The sequence below is a fragment of the Chaetodon auriga genome, chromosome 6 (genome assembly GCF_051107435.1).
Source record: "Chaetodon auriga isolate fChaAug3 chromosome 6, fChaAug3.hap1, whole genome shotgun sequence".
Lineage (NCBI taxonomy): Eukaryota > Metazoa > Chordata > Actinopteri > Chaetodontiformes > Chaetodontidae > Chaetodon > Chaetodon auriga.
The window spans coordinates 12,519,531-12,536,923 of NC_135079.1; the positions used below are offsets into that span (position 1 = coordinate 12,519,531).

At 44.8% G+C, this 17,393-nt stretch overlaps 1 protein-coding gene across 5 annotated transcripts in view; it reads right to left on the minus strand.

Annotated features, from left to right (window-relative positions):
• scaper (S-phase cyclin A-associated protein in the ER) overlaps positions 1 to 16,825 on the minus strand; it is a 57,801-nt gene extending 40,976 nt beyond the window's left edge. Inside the window, exons 1-18 of one of the 5 annotated variants that reach the window (XM_076733988.1) lie at positions 16,535 to 16,825; positions 12,309 to 12,426; positions 11,333 to 11,409; positions 10,557 to 10,754; positions 8,127 to 8,227; positions 7,578 to 7,694; positions 6,786 to 6,913; positions 6,291 to 6,670; positions 5,418 to 5,768; positions 3,850 to 4,017; positions 3,677 to 3,743; positions 3,464 to 3,581; positions 2,994 to 3,105; positions 2,405 to 2,545; positions 1,994 to 2,149; positions 1,751 to 1,893; positions 1,563 to 1,644; positions 1,315 to 1,467 (exon numbers count right to left, since the gene is read on the minus strand). In XM_076733988.1, the coding sequence (XP_076590103.1) occupies positions 1,315 to 1,467; positions 1,563 to 1,644; positions 1,751 to 1,893; positions 1,994 to 2,149; positions 2,405 to 2,545; positions 2,994 to 3,105; positions 3,464 to 3,581; positions 3,677 to 3,743; positions 3,850 to 4,017; positions 5,418 to 5,768; positions 6,291 to 6,670; positions 6,786 to 6,913; positions 7,578 to 7,694; positions 8,127 to 8,227; positions 10,557 to 10,754; positions 11,333 to 11,409; positions 12,309 to 12,426; positions 16,535 to 16,702 (2,778 nt within the window). In that variant the 5' untranslated portion in view covers positions 16,703 to 16,825. Of the gene's footprint in view, positions 1 to 1,314; positions 1,468 to 1,562; positions 1,645 to 1,750; positions 1,894 to 1,993; positions 2,150 to 2,404; positions 2,546 to 2,993; positions 3,106 to 3,463; positions 3,582 to 3,676; positions 3,744 to 3,849; positions 4,018 to 5,417; positions 5,769 to 6,290; positions 6,671 to 6,785; positions 6,914 to 7,577; positions 7,695 to 8,126; positions 8,228 to 10,556; positions 10,755 to 11,332; positions 11,410 to 12,308; positions 12,427 to 15,419; positions 15,871 to 16,534 lie in introns of those variants that run through there. The other 4 variants (XM_076733989.1, XM_076733990.1, XM_076733991.1 and 1 more) reach the window with 4 other exon arrangements.
• Between the last annotated feature and the right edge of the window lie 568 nt (positions 16,826 to 17,393).

The window sequence follows — 17,393 nt, forward strand, 5'->3', positions numbered from 1 at the left end:
ACTAAAAAGGTGACGTATATAAGAAGTGGCCCCCTACCAAATTCATACTCAGCATATCATCAGAGTAACTGCAGCTGCCTGATAGCTAGTTGGCTCATTTAGCCAAGCAGCTAGCAGTAAACTTTGCCTGTGCTGGGAGCTCGGCGCACTGGAGGAGTGTGTTGATGTTTGCATTGCCACTACAGGAGCCAAACATGGCAAGACAACCACCTGGGTACTGTTGGACTGTTGCTGGATGACACAGTGACTCACTATTGCCTCTTGAGGCACAGAGTGGTATTACGGGGCAGGGTGGGCTTGCTGGTTAGCACAGATGGTTTTGACATAACATCAAAACTGGTATTTCTTCACATTCTGTTGATAATCCAAGTCAGTTTTTGAATGTTTTAAACTAGATTTGTTTCACATTGTCAATTTTTCTTATGTTAGATTTATATATATTATTTACAAAATCTTTTAAATATGCATAATTTGCTTGTCCAACAATGAAATTCAGTCAAAGTTGCCAAATGCCACTTTGAGGACAGCTGTGGACTCATAGATGTCTGTCACAGATGTAAACGCAGGTCTGAGATATGACCACAACAAAAGGCAGGTGTCCTGGAAGCAACACTGTTCCCCTATCTCTGGAAACAAGCCCATTTAGAATGGTTTGTGTTTAATGTCATTAAATTAAGTGCTTGCTCCTGACCAATCCATGATCTCTGGTGTCAGATGCTGGCCAAGGTCATCCGGCATTTTAACAAGATTCCCTCTTTCACCCCCTGACCCTCCTCTTTATCTGATGCTGGTTTGAAGGCTCAAGGTGTCCCCCCCCTTGTTGCCATGGTAGCCGGTCCGTCAGAGATAAATGTGTCTGCATGTGGATTTGTTGCCTGACACTTGGAAAACAATCATGCCCAGTCATAAATCTGTTTAAGAGCCCATGTTTAATCAATGCAGTTAAATCCTCATTTAAATGTGCCCTCTTCCAAAAATCCTCTCAATCACCTTCCAATCTGACTCTTTTATGAACACAAAGCATGCCAAATAACATAGAAAAGTTGCCCACAGCTGTTCTGCTGCAGCATCTGTCTTTTGTGCCCATGTGTACAAAAGCCACACACACACTAGTTCAGGAGAGGAGAATAACTAATTGAAAGGTTGGAGAACAATTTAAGCCCTTTTGAAAGTAATAAAGACTTTATAGCATCCCATCTGTCTACAATAGGGGCCATGGAAGTTGTATTGTTTGATTCAACATCGTGTATGTAAGTCAGGGACGCTAATGGACATCAACAAGCCCGGAGACTGACGGGATTAATCTGTACATACCACAACGCCGCACAGAGAGCACTGCTTCTTGCGCTCGTACGGTGTCAGTTTGGGGGCGTAGTCTGTGTTAGCGTGTCGACCACTGCTGAGCTCAGCAGCCTTCTCTTTCCTCTGCTCGATTTGCTCCATATGCCTACGGCTGCTCTCATCATGCTGCGGAGGAAACCAGAAACCAGGGGTCATATGGGAAACCGAGAATTGCTGTATGGTGTCTGATGGAGACGCAAGGTGGCACGGTATAAACTTACCTTCATCTGAATCTTCTTCTGCAGCTCCTCCATGGCCTCCTGTTGAGCAGCACTAAGAGCAGCCAGACGCTCCTCTCGGTCTCTTCAGACAGGACATAGAAAAGCAGTGTGAAATCAAAGGAGGATCGGAGCAGCCACCTGTGTATACACACTGTACATTCATACTAAAGGGATCTGGGTCCACATACCTGGCCCTTTCCCGCGCTGCATCTTCTCTAGCTTTCTCTTTTTCCTGCCTCTGCTGCTCTATACGAGCCTCCTGCTCCTTTCTTCGAATCAGCAGCTCCTCCACCCGTGCCTGCCGCTCTGCTTCCAGGGCCCGTTTACGCTCCTACAGCGGGAGGAGAGTAGTAGAGATTGAAGATACTACTGAATGTGAAAAATATAGCTAGAAAGATTACACATGAATCAAGCATTGGTTTCTGTTGCACCTGCACAGCCTCATCTCTGGCCTGCTTCTCCTCCTGTCTCCTCTGTCTATCCTCCTGCAGCTCGTTAAGGCGTTGCTCATACTCATTTAATTTGGCCAGGGCGTCATGCCTCTTGTTTTGGGCTTCCAGAGTGTTGATGAATGCGATTTCGTTCACCTGGGCAGACAGATACACTCATAAACAAGGATATTAATAGCAGACAGGCCATAAAATATGTGTTGAAAAAAGAAAAAAAGCAAACACATATACACAAATCAATGAACAAACCATAAATTAACATTGTGTGTTCACGAATGTAATTCAACATTTAAAGTGGAAAAAGTATGACTGCAAATGTCCCACTCAATTCAGATAAATCCTCAGCAGTCATACGCATATGGTCACTGCTTTTCAGGAGATTCCCTCCTCTACCTTGGCCTCTTCCTCTTGGGCCTTCTTCACAATTGCCTGGAGCTGCAGCTCTCGCTTAAACTCTGCATGTAACAGCCTTTCCTCCATCATCCTCCGACGCTGCTCCAACAACTCCTCCTTCCATTTCCTCACCTCCTTCTCCTGCAGAGAGTGAAGAATGACAAGCAGGAGTGGATGAAAGTGTAAAGGAGGAGAGTAACATGCATATTCTCCAGGACAACGCAGACAATGAATTCTTAATCTATCAGTTGCTTCCCTTCCAGTGTGTCCACATGGGGATTAATGCAAATACACACCACTTCATGTATTTATGTGGTTAATCCTGATTTATTCTAGGACTCACTCATCTTGCCATGGTCTGGGAACAAAAACAAACTTCATGAAAGGCTGTTGATTTTGGCCAGGGGTCTCTCTCACGACTGTCTGCGGCCAGCTGGCCTGGATGCAACTGGAGGGGGTTATAATATTTAGTGATTGTATCAGGCAGTGTGCTGACAAAACCTCTCGTTATGAGCCAGGCTGGGCTTAGCTTGCGCAGAGTTTCTTCGGGGTGCTTTCCGTCAACATTGCGGCTTTACTGCTCACTCACCCTTTCCAAGAGCTTCTGCAGTTTAAGCGTCTTTTCCTCACGGAGTTTGTCCCTCAGCTGCTGCGCCTTCAGCTGTTTCTCCTCATGTTTCTTCTTTGACTCTGCGATGGTTCTGTCAAAAACATGGAAACAAATCACTCATCTCTTTCTGTTTCACCTTATCATCAATGCCCCAAGCAGTTAAATACTCTAACAGGCACAGGGGCCTGTTCTGATGTTCTGGGTGGCAACCTAAAAAGAAAGAGGTCAGACTTCGTAAGTGGGCTGGTGACTCTCAGGCTGGGGGGTTAAATCCTTGTCAAAATAAGGTGAGGGGAAATCGGTAGACTGAAGTGCTGTTCAAGAACAAGTAGAAAAACTGATTGCACTGTGTGGATACTGCCAATGTGTGTTACAAATAAACAAGGCAGGCAGTTGTAAAAAAGGCTTATGTGCTCAACTAACCACTGCAAAGAGAAAATGTGTGGCACCTTTTGCGTGACGGTGAGGACAATTTCTCGTGCATGTGGATCCCATGTCCCGGAGGCCGAGCAGGTTCCTCTTCTACTATGTCTCCCCATGAGGTACTCTGTCGCCATGGCTCACGAGCTACAAGAGAGACAAGCAAGGAAAACAAACAGGCTTCAATGTAATGTTTACCATTACAAAAACAAGAGTTTTCATTTAGATGTTGACCTCCGTACCGTCATAATCTGCCAGCATGTCGCTCCAATCCATATTGACTCCACAACCTCCATTACCAATGGCAGCCTGTGTTAAAGATTAAAGTAGAACATACAATGAGGTAAAATCCAAACTTGCTTTCAAACAGGTGGTGCGTAACAGTTGCAGTATAAATGAGCATGATGAATCTTACAGAGAAGTCATTTTCATTGTCAGTTTCCAGGTCATTGTTCTCGGCCTGAATCTCTCTGGTCAGCTGCTCTTCCTCAGCGATGGCACTTGCAATGGCCTCCTCGTTGGCCTTCTCCAGTCGGTCGGCAAGCTCCTCTTTCTTGGCCAGGACCTCTGCCATGGACTGGGGCTGAACACATGGCAGCATAGATAGCGCTTCACACATGCAGCATTTCACACTTCATAAATGTTGAGTTCATGCAAACAAGCACTGAGGAACCAGAAAAACAGAAACCCGTTATTGTCTTATAATAGGCCTTTTTCATGGACATCATTTTGACGGGTTAAAATTAATGATGGCTGAATTCCATTTAGCGGTTTCCATTTCAGGGTCCTGGTACTGTGCATGCAGGCTCACTCTCATGGATTACCAGGACACTTGAATAGAACTCAGCCATCGTTATGTATATATTTGTGAAACTGTTTTCCTCCTCCGCAGAGGTGCTTCTAATACCTTTGCCCGTTTTTATGTCAATTATGTTGACGAAACATTCAAAAACAGAAATGAGGTAAATAATCCCAACTGAACAAAAGTACTTAATATGAAGCACCTGTAAGAATACATTTCAGCTTCTGTGAGGTTGGCCTGATTTGTACTTGGGTGCACGATCCAAAGACTGAAGGGAACACCATATCAACCCAATCACAGTTTGTACCACACAATCATCACAAGAATCACAAGTGAGGAGGCATTCAAGAGTCATGCAGGTCACATTTACTGTGAGGATGGAGAGATGGTGGAAGGAGGCAACTGATGGCTTTCCTACAGTAAACATTTTACTTCAACCTTTTAAGTTTTTTGGCAGTTTATGGATTTTCATGACATGGCAATAAGACAATGACTCAGTTTGCTCCAGCGCAGAAAGTCTTTCACATGACGTATGTATGGGAAGGTTAAAAAGTTCTAAATCTTAAGAACACAAGTATCGCCTGGACGAGGTCAATGACTACAGTGGTGTTAAATTTGAGGCCAAATAGCCTTCACTGCAGATTTGAGCTGAAGTTTTATCCACATGTTTTCACTCACCACCTGCCAAAATCTGACAGTATCCCACTTAGAGGTGTAGTCACCCTTGATTAAGTGTATGGAGCTCTGTGTTTACACACCCCATGATGCTTAATAATAGTGACAACACCTGATGTGGGCAGACAATGTTTTCATAAGATCTGACACTGGGTTGAATACAAATTGGAAACTCAGTAAAGTTTCCGCAGCGTTATTTCTTTTCGTTTTTTTTTCCACAGAATTTTAAAAGTGGCCAAAAACCACTAAAAAAGTTGAGAGACTTGTTTTGGGCAACACCCTTGGAGCACTTGCTCAAGTACAAAAGTCATCTACTCACAGCTATTCTTCACAGTGAACGGTGCTATAACAACACTGCACAGAGCTATGCAGTCTTGCCTGCACATTTGGTCTGGAGGTTTCTTAAGATTGACTTTGTTTAGGCGGTGAAGGACCCTTAGGGATCCCTGCCCCCCCCCCAACCCCCACCCTTCCCTCCCTCTGCTCCTCCATCTCTCAGCACTCACAGTAGAAAGCTCTGTGGGGTCCAGCACACTCTCCAGTTTCACCGCTGCCATGGGAGTCTCAGCCTGTCCTGGAGCAGATGTGGCCATGCCCTGCGACGCGCCCCCCTCAGCCCCACTGTCCCCCAAGGCCAACAGTGCACTGAGCCCATCCGTCTGGGGAAGGTCTGGGGATGCAGAGCGGGCCAGAGCAGGGTCTGGGACTGATAAAGTAATGTCTGTTGGTGGGACAGTGGCTGAGGACAGGGTGGGCTCTGGGGCTTGGGATGGGGTAAGAGCTGCAATGGGGGGAGGCGCATCTTCACAGTGTGCGTCGACACGCTGCCCTGAGTCTTGCACACTCTCTGCTGGGGGCTGCACCAACAGGCACACACAAAAACACGCAAACCAAATTTAAAGACATGCATATTTCAAGCAATTCATGGGAGCAATTCAAAAAACAAAAAGAAATAAAACCAGTCATTACTCAACACATACACTAGCTAAAAACACAAATCATGCAGGAAAGCTGGTACTAACATGCCCTGAACATCCAATTATGATCAAAACAAGCTGATAGATTGGAAATACTGATTTGTATTTCAAAATCAAGCGATGGCTATAGCACACTCTTACCACGTGTGTCTTGAGGCATCGACAGAGTATTTATTTCATGGGAATGAAAATGGGTTTTCTGCCTCTGAAATGTCAGTGTACAATCAATCGCCTTAAAGTTGATATGCCTGTCTGGACAGTCTGTCTATGAATACCATGGAGCTCAAAACAAAAACAAATGTGGTTGATACAATGATCTAGTGTTACTCTGCTCCTTGTGAATAATTGATATGCAGGGACTGCTCAGGGAAAAAGACGTCACAAGGTACTGAACCTCAGTACCTCCATCACGTGCCCATTCACTGGACATCCAACCTTCTCTAGGGGGTCAGGCTCGGCAGGGACTTGCTGCTCAGTGTCCGTATTGGTCACGTCCTGGTCCGGGGGACACTCAGGACGGAGCTGTTGCTGTTGTTGCTGTTGTTGTTGTTGTTGTTGTTGCTGCTGCTGCTGTTGCTGCTGCTGCTGCTGCTGTTGCTGCTGTTGCTGCTGCTGTTGTTGTTGTTCCTGAGGCGGCTGATGTGAGTGGTCACACTTGGCGCTGACCTGTTTTGGGGTGACACTCGCCAAGACAGGACTGACCTTGGCAACTATTGTAGCAGAGCGAGGTTTGGCAGTACGTCCTCGCTGGACGGTCTCCCAGCCCTCAGCATCTTTTTTACCTGGAGAGCACATGAGGTACTGAATCACTCAAGGAGAGGAAGATGCGTTACTGTGCTCTCCAAGGAACCACATTTTCACAAAGTACGTTCTGACTCTGTGCAGGAGATTTCTTACCCAGTTTTTCTACCGGGAAGGCGGTCGGCTGACTGGAGCTAGGGATAGACTGTGTGCACTTCACTCGGTCTGCCCAGCTGGGGCCTGTGTGGGAGAACCGGGCTGCAGCCAGTGTAGCTGGGGGACCACTGAATAGGACAAACATACGTATCATGCATGAGAGCAAACAAATGTGCACCTGTACAATGAAGCCTTTACTGCCGACAGGTAGGATTTTCAATTTTATTATCCCTTAGCATCTAATCTCTGAGCAGCTCCTCTAGTCCTGCCTGTCACAGACGCTTCAGGAGTCTGAAGACAGTGCCTATCTAACACCGCTGCACTCTCCACTCTGAGATAGCATGGGACTGTATTGGACAACAGGCCTCCGTCATGATCAATATCCATTTCCTGCAGCATCCGATTACAGAGCAGTGCACATATTGAACCGATGCTTCAGCAGTCTTTAACTGACACTTTCATCTACACCTTCCACCAATTCTGTGGCCAAAGAGTGAGAGACTCAACAAATTGCATTAAACAAATGCTTCACCATCAGAAATCAATGACCGCATTGCCAGATAACCTAGTCTGCATTTTCCAACCCCTTTAAAAACAGGCATAGTGCATCATTTAAAATACTGATTGCTTAATAACAGGATGCCTTATGATACGATTTTAATTGAATAAATGTTGTGTTGATCTTTAAAACAAAAATAAATGGCTAATTGTGATGCGGGAAAGATGGGGCTGTGGTGCTGCACACCGCTCTGAAAGCATGACGAGACATAATGACAGTAAGACAAAGGTTACCCAAAGTTGCGGGTGCGACGTGCCCCTGGAGAGGGAACCATTCTGTCTGCTGAGGTGCTCGGCATCACATGACGTCCCGGAGACATCTTGCGTACCTCCCAGGCTAAAGATGTGGGCCTGAACAAAGTGAAAGTGGTGAATTACATTCACTAGTTGGGAAACACGCACACAATCACACACACACTTGGCTCACACTTCGGCAAATTAGTTAAACGGCTGATTCACTTGGAGCAATTTATGCAATAAATGGAGCGTGTACAAGTTTCAGGTTGTCTTATTGATTAACAGTACGCTTTAAATGAACAAATTGGGAGGCAGCACTGGGAATTTCATTTCTTAGTCAATTTACAGTTGCAGTGGTCACTGTGTTAAAGAGAAGCCAATAAACTCATGGATCTCTTTGAATTAAAGCCAAGGTTATTGATCCATTCTGTTTGTGACTCAAAGCCAGGACCAGACAGCCGCACTTCCAGTTTCACCTCAGGGAGAAATTGAAAAGCAGAGTGAATGAGAATGAGAGATAAAGAAAAGGAGGGAGGGGGGAGAAACCTGTTCTGGGCATCTGTTTTCTCCAATTTCTCCTGAAGCTGGATCCAGTCTATGAGAGCTTTGAAATCCCGCACGTAGTTGTCCAACATCATCAACACCTCCTAAAGACGAGCAGATACAATAGAATGGAGAATGATTACAGAGAGATTCTGAACACAAAGATGAAGAATGGTACAAACTAACAGAAAGGTACATTTGAAAATAAATAAAATGAAATAGCTATTGGACAGTATTTAAGTAAAAAACAGCACATTCTATTAAACACCTAGAAAATAGGCAGCAATTTCTGTAATAATAACCCATTATATCTTTCTGTGAGTATTTTCTACTTACTGCTTTCTGGGATCAGATAGATACAACAGAAACACTTTTGCTTTTTTAACTAAAGCCAATAACTGGCATTTTAAATGCTTGTTCAGAGTCCCAACATGCCATTTCAGTCTGTTTAAAACTGACAGAGGGACTCATGAGATCATGAGAGTGGACCACACATGCAAAGACAAACACTTGATTAAAAGGTGTGAGGAAGAACAGAGAAGGCAAGATCCTATTATCTGCACTTGGACTGACTCACAGTGTTAGTTATCCAGAGGTGCTGGAGCTTTGTCCCAGAGCTCTAATGAAACGAACACAACTGATTGATGGGAAGCGTGAAGGGAGTGGTAATGGAGAGTAAAGCTTCACAGTGCTTTTAGTTAATAGACAAGTCACGCCAGTGAAAGATGTGTCCCCAGCAGGTCTGCTGATTGGAGCTGGTTAACAGGCAAAGACCACCGCTACAGCCCGGTGTACATTTGGTAATGAAGGCCAAGACGGAGAGAGGTTTCCTGCTCCTCTGACAGATAAACCAACAGTGAGTGAAGGCACCATAAAGTGGCTTTCAGCATGTTAACAGGCATACCTAAATACAGCCCTCACATAACATTTCATGAGGAATGACAAAATGTTTAACCTTCCAGAAGCATTGCCATAAAGCAGGATGGGCAGTAAAATCCTGTGGTCCATGCATAGAAACATGAATGAACAGGTACAACCTATGTTAAGGTGACTGACCTCAAGTAAATAATTCACAGCTTTCATTGTTTTTTTTTCTTAGTTAAATAATTTATGACCAGAAGAGCGTGTTCCAGTTCAGGTTTAAAAACTTTATGTACATATGAAACAAAATTAAGACTCTATCACTATTGGCTCCATGCAAACAGGAACGCCAAGTGTCTTTCTTGCCTGGTCTTTGTGATATGGTTAATAAATCAGAGATGCGTTAAGGGACAGCTAATAGGAATAAATTAGGCCTAGGGGCTATGGGTTAAAGAGTGTGTGGGCGTTATTAATAAGCATATATGAATCATTTGGCTGGATGAACAATAACATATTACATTAGGTCAGCAGCACCAAGGTTCCCACTCAGAATTATACAAAGCATTACAGTAACACTGCAGAGAGTTAGGCATCACTTCCTGACAATGGTTGTGTTTACATCCATATGTTTTTGGGTGGGAAAACTGTTAGTCATTTGTGTGAGAGCACATAATGCAGATTGCCCACGGCTGCACTGGTGGTTTGTGGCTGGGGGATATCAGAGCACTCTGCTTCCCCTCCAGATGACTCCATCATCTATCAGTGTCCATTAAGCCCAAGCTGGGTGGGATGGGGGATTATGAACAGCACCCAGCACCATGGCCATTAGACAGCATTAGAGTGTAGAGCGATACAGTGGTATGAGGGGAGGGGGGAAAAAAAAACTGCACTGGCCAGATGTTTGACACAGGACAACTGACAAAATGCTGATCACACCACAGGGAGCTGAGCTGTGGCACTGACAACAAGCCAACCACACCACAGGGAACTGGGCTACGGTACTGACCACAGACCGTCACCAGAACCATGCTCAGCATAATGCAGCATGGCAGAATAATCAATAAAACAGAGGACCAGCAGGATCATACCAGTATGCCCTGGAGCAACACTGCAGCGCTCCGAGGCTGCGCCGAGACAAAACTCACAGACCCACAAAACAGAGAATAATGTCAAAAAGGTTCAGTTTATGTGCAAGTCACCGACCAAAAAAGGAGCCAAAGTGGCAGGGCCTCGTTTCAGCAAATGCCTGACGACAAACAATGCAAACACAATGCTGTTTACAGTCTCTTGTCAATATTCAGTCCAGTCAGGCCCAAGAGAGAGTCCTGTGATAATTCTCTCACCAGCCAGCCTTCACAGAGCCCCTCTGACATAAAGCAGAAATCAAGAGGAATGTGAGCTGTGAGGGAGAAATTGTGTTGTGATCTCAATGTCTCCCTCTAGTGCTCAAAAATCCAAACACAACTCAGTCTCCTTCCTGTTTGGTCAATTCAGATCATGAAAAAGCTGATCCTGAGACTCTGCAGTTTTACCCAGGACATTGTTTTCTCCCCCTCCTCAAAGCTCACTAACCCTGCATTCTACGACGCTCTGATCAGATTCACAGGTGACGTAAATTTCATCCACTGCTCGACGCAGGTTGTCGAAGAGGAAAGCCCAGTAGCGTGCTCGTAGGTCCACCTTGCGGGGCTGCCTGGCTTTGGTGGGGCTCTTCTCTGTCCCCTTGTCCAACAAGGCACCAGCTGTGCCTTTACTCTCCACACCAGCATTCTGTGGAGACAAAGCATGGAGCAAACACTATGGTAACAATGACAAACTTATTACAGTGCCATGCAAGTCTCAAGCTGTTTATACGTAGCAGCGACAGCACTTCTCTTTGTGCTGGCTGGGACAGGAGGTACCTTATATTACCAACCATTCAAATAGAAAGTACTTATAAATATATATATTTATATGAACTTAAAGACAATGCATTAGGTTATAGAGCATTTTACTAGCTCAGTCAGTGACATATTGTCGGCAACAATCGTGTTGTCATGCCATTATATAATGTCCCATCCAATAATATTCTCTTTACACCGTGTAGGAAGGAGTTCAGAGATCAGACTGAAAACAGATTTTGGTTAGGTGCAGTGAAGGAATACTTCACACATTACAATAACAGACTACCATCGCTCCCCTTCTGCACCCTTTGCTTTGTGAGCTAAGCTTTTCCAAGAGTGACTTACACAATGCAAAAACAGGAAGTTTCATGACCATCAGAGATCCACTTGCAGTATGAGGCAAAAGACAGGGATGGCATAGCTTGGTGCATGGAGCCCTCTAGTGCAGGAAGATAATATACCAACCTGTTTTTTATTCCTCTGTTGACCAGAATTGACTCTCTGAGCCCTGGAACTGCCAGTGGAGTTGCTTTTGGACTTTGCTAGAGGTGGACAAAACAATAACCTTAATCAAGGTGCCAAAGGTATCAGGTGAGGAAGATGCATGTCAACAGAACAGCCCAAATGTGACGTTAGAGTGGAATATGGCCGCAGTCTGGTATTAATGGCACAAACTCAAGAGCAGCAAATAAGCCTTGAATAAAATAACTGAACTGACCCAAAAAGAAGGGAGAGAGCCAAAACAAAAGTGAGAGAGTGTGAGAGGCTATGGTAGAGCTTTCTGAGCAGGTTGGTCTAAAACAAGCTTTCTTTAATATAGAGCCTTAATAATGTGATGGATCGCTGCCATGCTTTACAGGAAACTATACTGTTGAACAGACAAGATGAAAGTTACACTTTACTGGAGTTATTTTTCTTTCAGGGTTTCAAGAATTACATCAAAAGCACTGTGTAAACAATTCAAAGCCTATTACATAATATTCGATTAACCAAACACTGTGAGCCACAGTGTAGCAGTGACCTGAGCCTCCAAAAATGTAATGTTCTCCATAACAGAGGACCAGGCATCAGTGTAAGCTTCAGCCTGCATAGACATAGACTCTAAGCATGAGATCATCATTTATCAATCTGGCCATGAGATGAAAAATGATGACTGTGTTCCAGCCGATGTTATATTACAATGAACAGCAGTGTCTCGTTTGGATACGACCACAGACTGTGTGTGACACCGCCAAAGATGAAACGTGCTTCACTGGCCAATAGATATGGGAAACATCAGAGATAAACATCCTCTACCTCTGCACACTGAAGACCCCACCAAAAATGTCTCACTCTATATACTCCTGTGATGCTAATATGGAAACAATGTGAAATCTGCAGGAAAGGAGAATAACAGCATATCAACATGCACAGAAAGTTTGTCTTGCACGCAGACACCAACCCTCCTCCTCTTTGTTCTCCAGAGGCACGCTCCAGGCGATGAGGTTTCGAGCAGCACGGCCCTCTTCAGCAACTATCTTCCTCACCTTGTCATGGCTGTTGGAGCGCTGAAAGGACGCCTGCAGGACAAACAGATTCAACACGTCAATTTTGCACTTTATCCAACAGCCAGCATGACATGACACAGATGTGGGATTCATAAGGGGACTTTCAATAGGACACTGCGATAGGCTTGTTTCACTTGAGGCAAATCTGAGAAACATGACACACATAAGGTGTCCCAACATTGACAGTGACGCATCAGAGGAATAATGGACACAAAGCTGAGGGGCTTTTTCTCAAGACCATTATTTTCTATTAATTGGTCTCTTCACTGGATTTGTTGGCAATCACAAAAATATAGAATATGGCTGCCTTATACTTAAAACCCAACTGTTACACGGGTGGGCTAACCAGTAACACAGCCTGAAGCATGAGTATTGTTGCTATGGTTACCTCTATTCTAACACATGTTGTCCACTGATTTTGTTCAGTGATTTAAGCATTGTGTACAGCAGTGCAGTGTTACCACAGTCCTGAAAATAACGAAATGTTTTAAAGAAGGAAATCAATTGTTTTCTGTATTTCTTCAAGCTTCATGAATTTTAAGAGGCGTGTAACAGAGGGCACATAGTCCAAACACATCATTCATGTCGAAGACAGACAAATAACACAGGCCTTTTCAATGTGTGCAAAACAAGCTTAAAGGTCCAGTGTGTAGGACCATCATGTCCACCATGTTGTGCCGCCATGTTGCTACAGTAGCCCAGAACGGACAAACCAAACACTGGCTCCAGAGAAGGTCTTATGTGTTTATTGCGTAAGCTTCAATACATGTTTGTAAGGGGATGGTGAGCATGTTGGTGGAAATCTGCGACTTCACTGCTTGATGCCACTGTATCCTACACACTGGTCTGTTATCAGAAAATTTAAAATGAATCAAAAGTACTTAAAGCTGCAGTAGGTAATTTGCATAAAAGTAATTTTTTGTCATCTTTGCTAAAACTGTCCCTATGCCCAGACAGCAGTACATGAAACATGTATTCTGTGAAAAAAAGAATGGCTCCATTGGTCCGCAGCGCGTACGGTATGTTAGCGACTGTGATGTAGCGGCTGGGCAGAGTTAGCTTGTTTCCAATGCTAAGGCTAACGTTACTGGTTGTCACGGCAGCCTCGCAGATGCCGCAGGGAGGAGGGGCTTGGAGGCGGGGCATGAGTGCAGCGGGGGGGGTAACGTGGAACTTGTGTTGGTTCAAATTTTCAGGCTAAGTCTTTTCTCTTCTCCATCTCACCTACTGCAGCTTTAATGCCATTAAAAATGACTATTTAACCCCTAATCCTTCCACTCAATGAAAAATAGCAATACTCAGTACCGCAACATAACATATTGCAGTTTGCTGTTTTATCCATCTGTTCCATCCCTGGTGTGTGGTTGTGAGCTGGGGTTGAAGGCACAATACTGTCAGCATTAAGTTTATGAAAGAGGTCTACTGGCACGCGCTGTGACAAGAAACAGCTAGAGGCAGAAGCTCCAAACCCGCTTTGTGCCCAGCATGCATCATGGTTGACCTACACATTGAGTATGCATCAGTGAACTTGACTGTAACCTCGGGTGAAGCAGATACTGTGAACCAAAATAAATGCTGCGAGAAGTCATTCATCATGTCCTTCCGACGGGAGATTAAGATGCCTTGTGATGAAACATGGCGGCAACAACAGAGAAACATTCTGTCACATAACAGTTTGGCCAAACAGCTCATACATAAATGCATTGAATAAATCTGCTCAGCACCCTATAAGCGTTAACATCTACGACTAAAAATTGCATTGCAATGGCACAGACAAACATACACAGTGTACCCAACTGATATTATTTGCCTTTGTAATCTTACATCACTTAATAATCTGACTTCTGGCAATCTGATTACAAAACAACACAGAAGCTAATACCTAGAGGCTTATCATTCTGGATCTTCCACTTGCTGTGTTCCCTCCCACACCACTTCTGTTCATAAATGACTGAATCTAATGTTGATGAAAGTCCTGAGCAAACTTGGCTATTTCGGTCGGACAACCATAAAATGTGGTTTCAGACTTAAAATACATTGTTACCTGAAACCAACACAAAATCGACAGCCAGTTCTCTTCTTAATAGCAAATGAGTCATGGAACAAACCGTTCCCTCTTTTCCTGGATGTCTCTCACTAACACCACCATTCAGACAAGAAAGCTACAGCTACATCACACCTCTACCGCACTTGCAGTTGAAAAGAGGGATACAGTTTATGTCTTGTCCAAGAACAAGTGATAATTAGGTCAAGGTTTATATAAAAACAACATGTAGCCATCTTTTCAGACTGTTCTTCAAAGCTAGTACAATAATATGAGCATGACTCATTAGCCAGTTACACATGCAGAAACAGTATGTGTGTATTGCTCTGATACTATTTAATGTCCCTAAGGGAGATACCCAGCTGACCTACTTTTGGTGAGCAAAATTCTTTACATGTCGAGTGGCCTGGGTTTCATTCAGCCAAGTGGAAAAAGACTACAAAGAGATAAAAGAACATCAAACAACACAGGCCTCGCTAAAATGTGCAAGAACTAGTGGGGTGGGTCAGCATCAATGCACCATCTCCCATCTCCGGACAGTAAATATTTACTCTGCATTTCTGGGCTTCGCAGCCACTGGATGACAGACGAATGTTGTGAGTTGTATACCTTAGCCACTCACAGCCGATAGCGAACTGTGTGCAGCAGCCTGAGGCAAAAAAGGCTTACAGCAACATTCTCTTGATCCACTTAATCAGCTGCAAACAAGCTGTCTCCTGGGCTGCACTGTAGAAAAATAAGATACACTGTGGGGCATAACTTCTGTTATATTCCCAGGCCGGGAAATCCTTCCCCATGCACCAGAGAGAGCACTGACTTTCTAGACTGTGCTGAGTAAGGGGCAAGTGTAAGGTTTCCCTTTTGGCAAGGTCCACAAACAGATGCAAGTCGTGAGACAGTGGGTGAGATCTAGCTCATTAGGAGAGACGCAGAGAAAAGGAAAAGATAAGAGGATACATACAGAATAGAAGTACAGTCTGTAAGCAGGTTCCTCGTCCTTATCCACCCCTGACATACTTTTGTAGCCCACTTCAGGCAACCTGTTCCCCCTCACCAGCCCTGCCACTTGTGCAAGGTGACATCGTCATCTGACGGCAGGACCAAAATAGACTCCTCCTGTGTAGTCCACACTGCCACAGCAACTTGCCCAGCTGTGTCAACTCCTCTCCCAGTGGCGATTGAGAGAGACAAGTGCTCAGCAGACCGCCAGTCTTGCATTTCACTTTGACTATTCTGTCTGTAATCTAGCCTTATTCATCAGTGCTCTGTTGAGTTAGCAGCCACCTCTCAGGCCCGACTCACTGCCTGCTGCCGTCTATCTGCCTGCCACTCTCCTCTGCATGCAGTTTCCTATATTTACAGCTCCTCTGCTCTGCTTTGCTTTGCTTTCCTTGCTCTGCATCAGAGCCCCCACTCTCTCCCTCTCGCTCGCTCGCTCTCATCTCTCACTCCTTGTGCCATAACACTGCGCAGTCATGTGAACACAGAAGGCCTGCCGCTCTGCCCCCCCGTCCTGCGCTGCCAGTGATGAGAGTATAGCTGCGGGCTCGCAGACAGTGCGTGCTAACGCAAGCCTGGCCGTGCATTAGCCACACAGGGTGATGCTCTGGATCTGATTGGACTCGGCACTCGATGATTCATATGATGCTGGGGGACAAAACACACAAGCCCACATGGTTTGACTGCCTACAAACAGCACACACTTACAAAGCCTTCAAGAAGAAGTTGGAACAAACAGGGAGAGCAGGACAACTTACCATCCGACACAGAGTTAGTCAATCAAAGTTAATTAGTCTCGCTGTCACATTCTTTATCATCTTTTGGTTAAAATACAGGAGTGGGTCTGTTTAACAGGGGTACTAGTTTCGAGTGCTGAGGAGACCACCAGAGCTGCCAGCACCACGCCTACAGCAGGTGAGGTCACCCAAAAATGCTCCTTTCGCACTGGAACTGTTAGCCAAGTTAAGCACTCAGTTAGCTCAAGAAAGCTACGAGTGCAGACGAATTCTAATGTTTTTGACTAAACTAACTGCTGTATTTCAGCTATGAGCAACAAGATAATATGTCAGTACATACCTTCAAAGCGCTTATGGATGCATTTTTGCTTTTACCTCCTCCATGCGAGGAGCCTGAGCTGTTGCTACCAGACCTCTCCCTCCCGTCCCCACCTTGGCCAACTCTCGGGCCGAGACGGTGCTGCCCAGCGCCACGCCGTCGTCCATCATGGCGGTTGTCTTTGGACATCGACCCGCGGTATGTTCAATGCTCAGTCGGTGAGAAATAATTGTCTACGAACAACGCTGTCTTGTTGTCAGAGTTGATGGGAAACCATGTCTGATAAATACATGACAGCGAAGACAACCTAACAAAAAGCAGGAAGTCTGTCGAGTTTATATTTGTGACAGGCAATGGGATTATCCAATGAATTCGCCGTAACATGGAAACGGCACAGATACGAGCCAATCATGTACAGTGTAGTTTGGGTCAAAGGGTGGGGCGTATTTTCCTTGTGCGGGACTTCAAACAGTCTACCATGGCAACCATGAAGATCGGGCGGGATGTTTGGTTGATTTCTCAGTTTGTGTTAAGTCGTCTAGAGACAGCAGGAAGACCAGAAGAGAAGTGAACCTGCCTTCAGAATAAAAGCATTTGATCAGCCCTTCCTCTGCTGAACTTCTGTTCTCATCGTTGTCCTCAGTCTAGCTGTATGTGTATATTCTTAAACATACTAGTCCAATAAAGCTGATTCTGACTGCGATCTAAATGTAAATAAATCACTTGTGTTATATGGTTTAGCCTCAAAGTGTTCTCCTCACTTTGACTTTGCCTTTAAACTTTTGTTTTACATTCATTTGTAAATTGTTAAAGTGTCCCTACACAGGGAAAATCGTGCATTTGATAGGCTCTGTGAAACAAGTATGTCTTCTCCAACCAA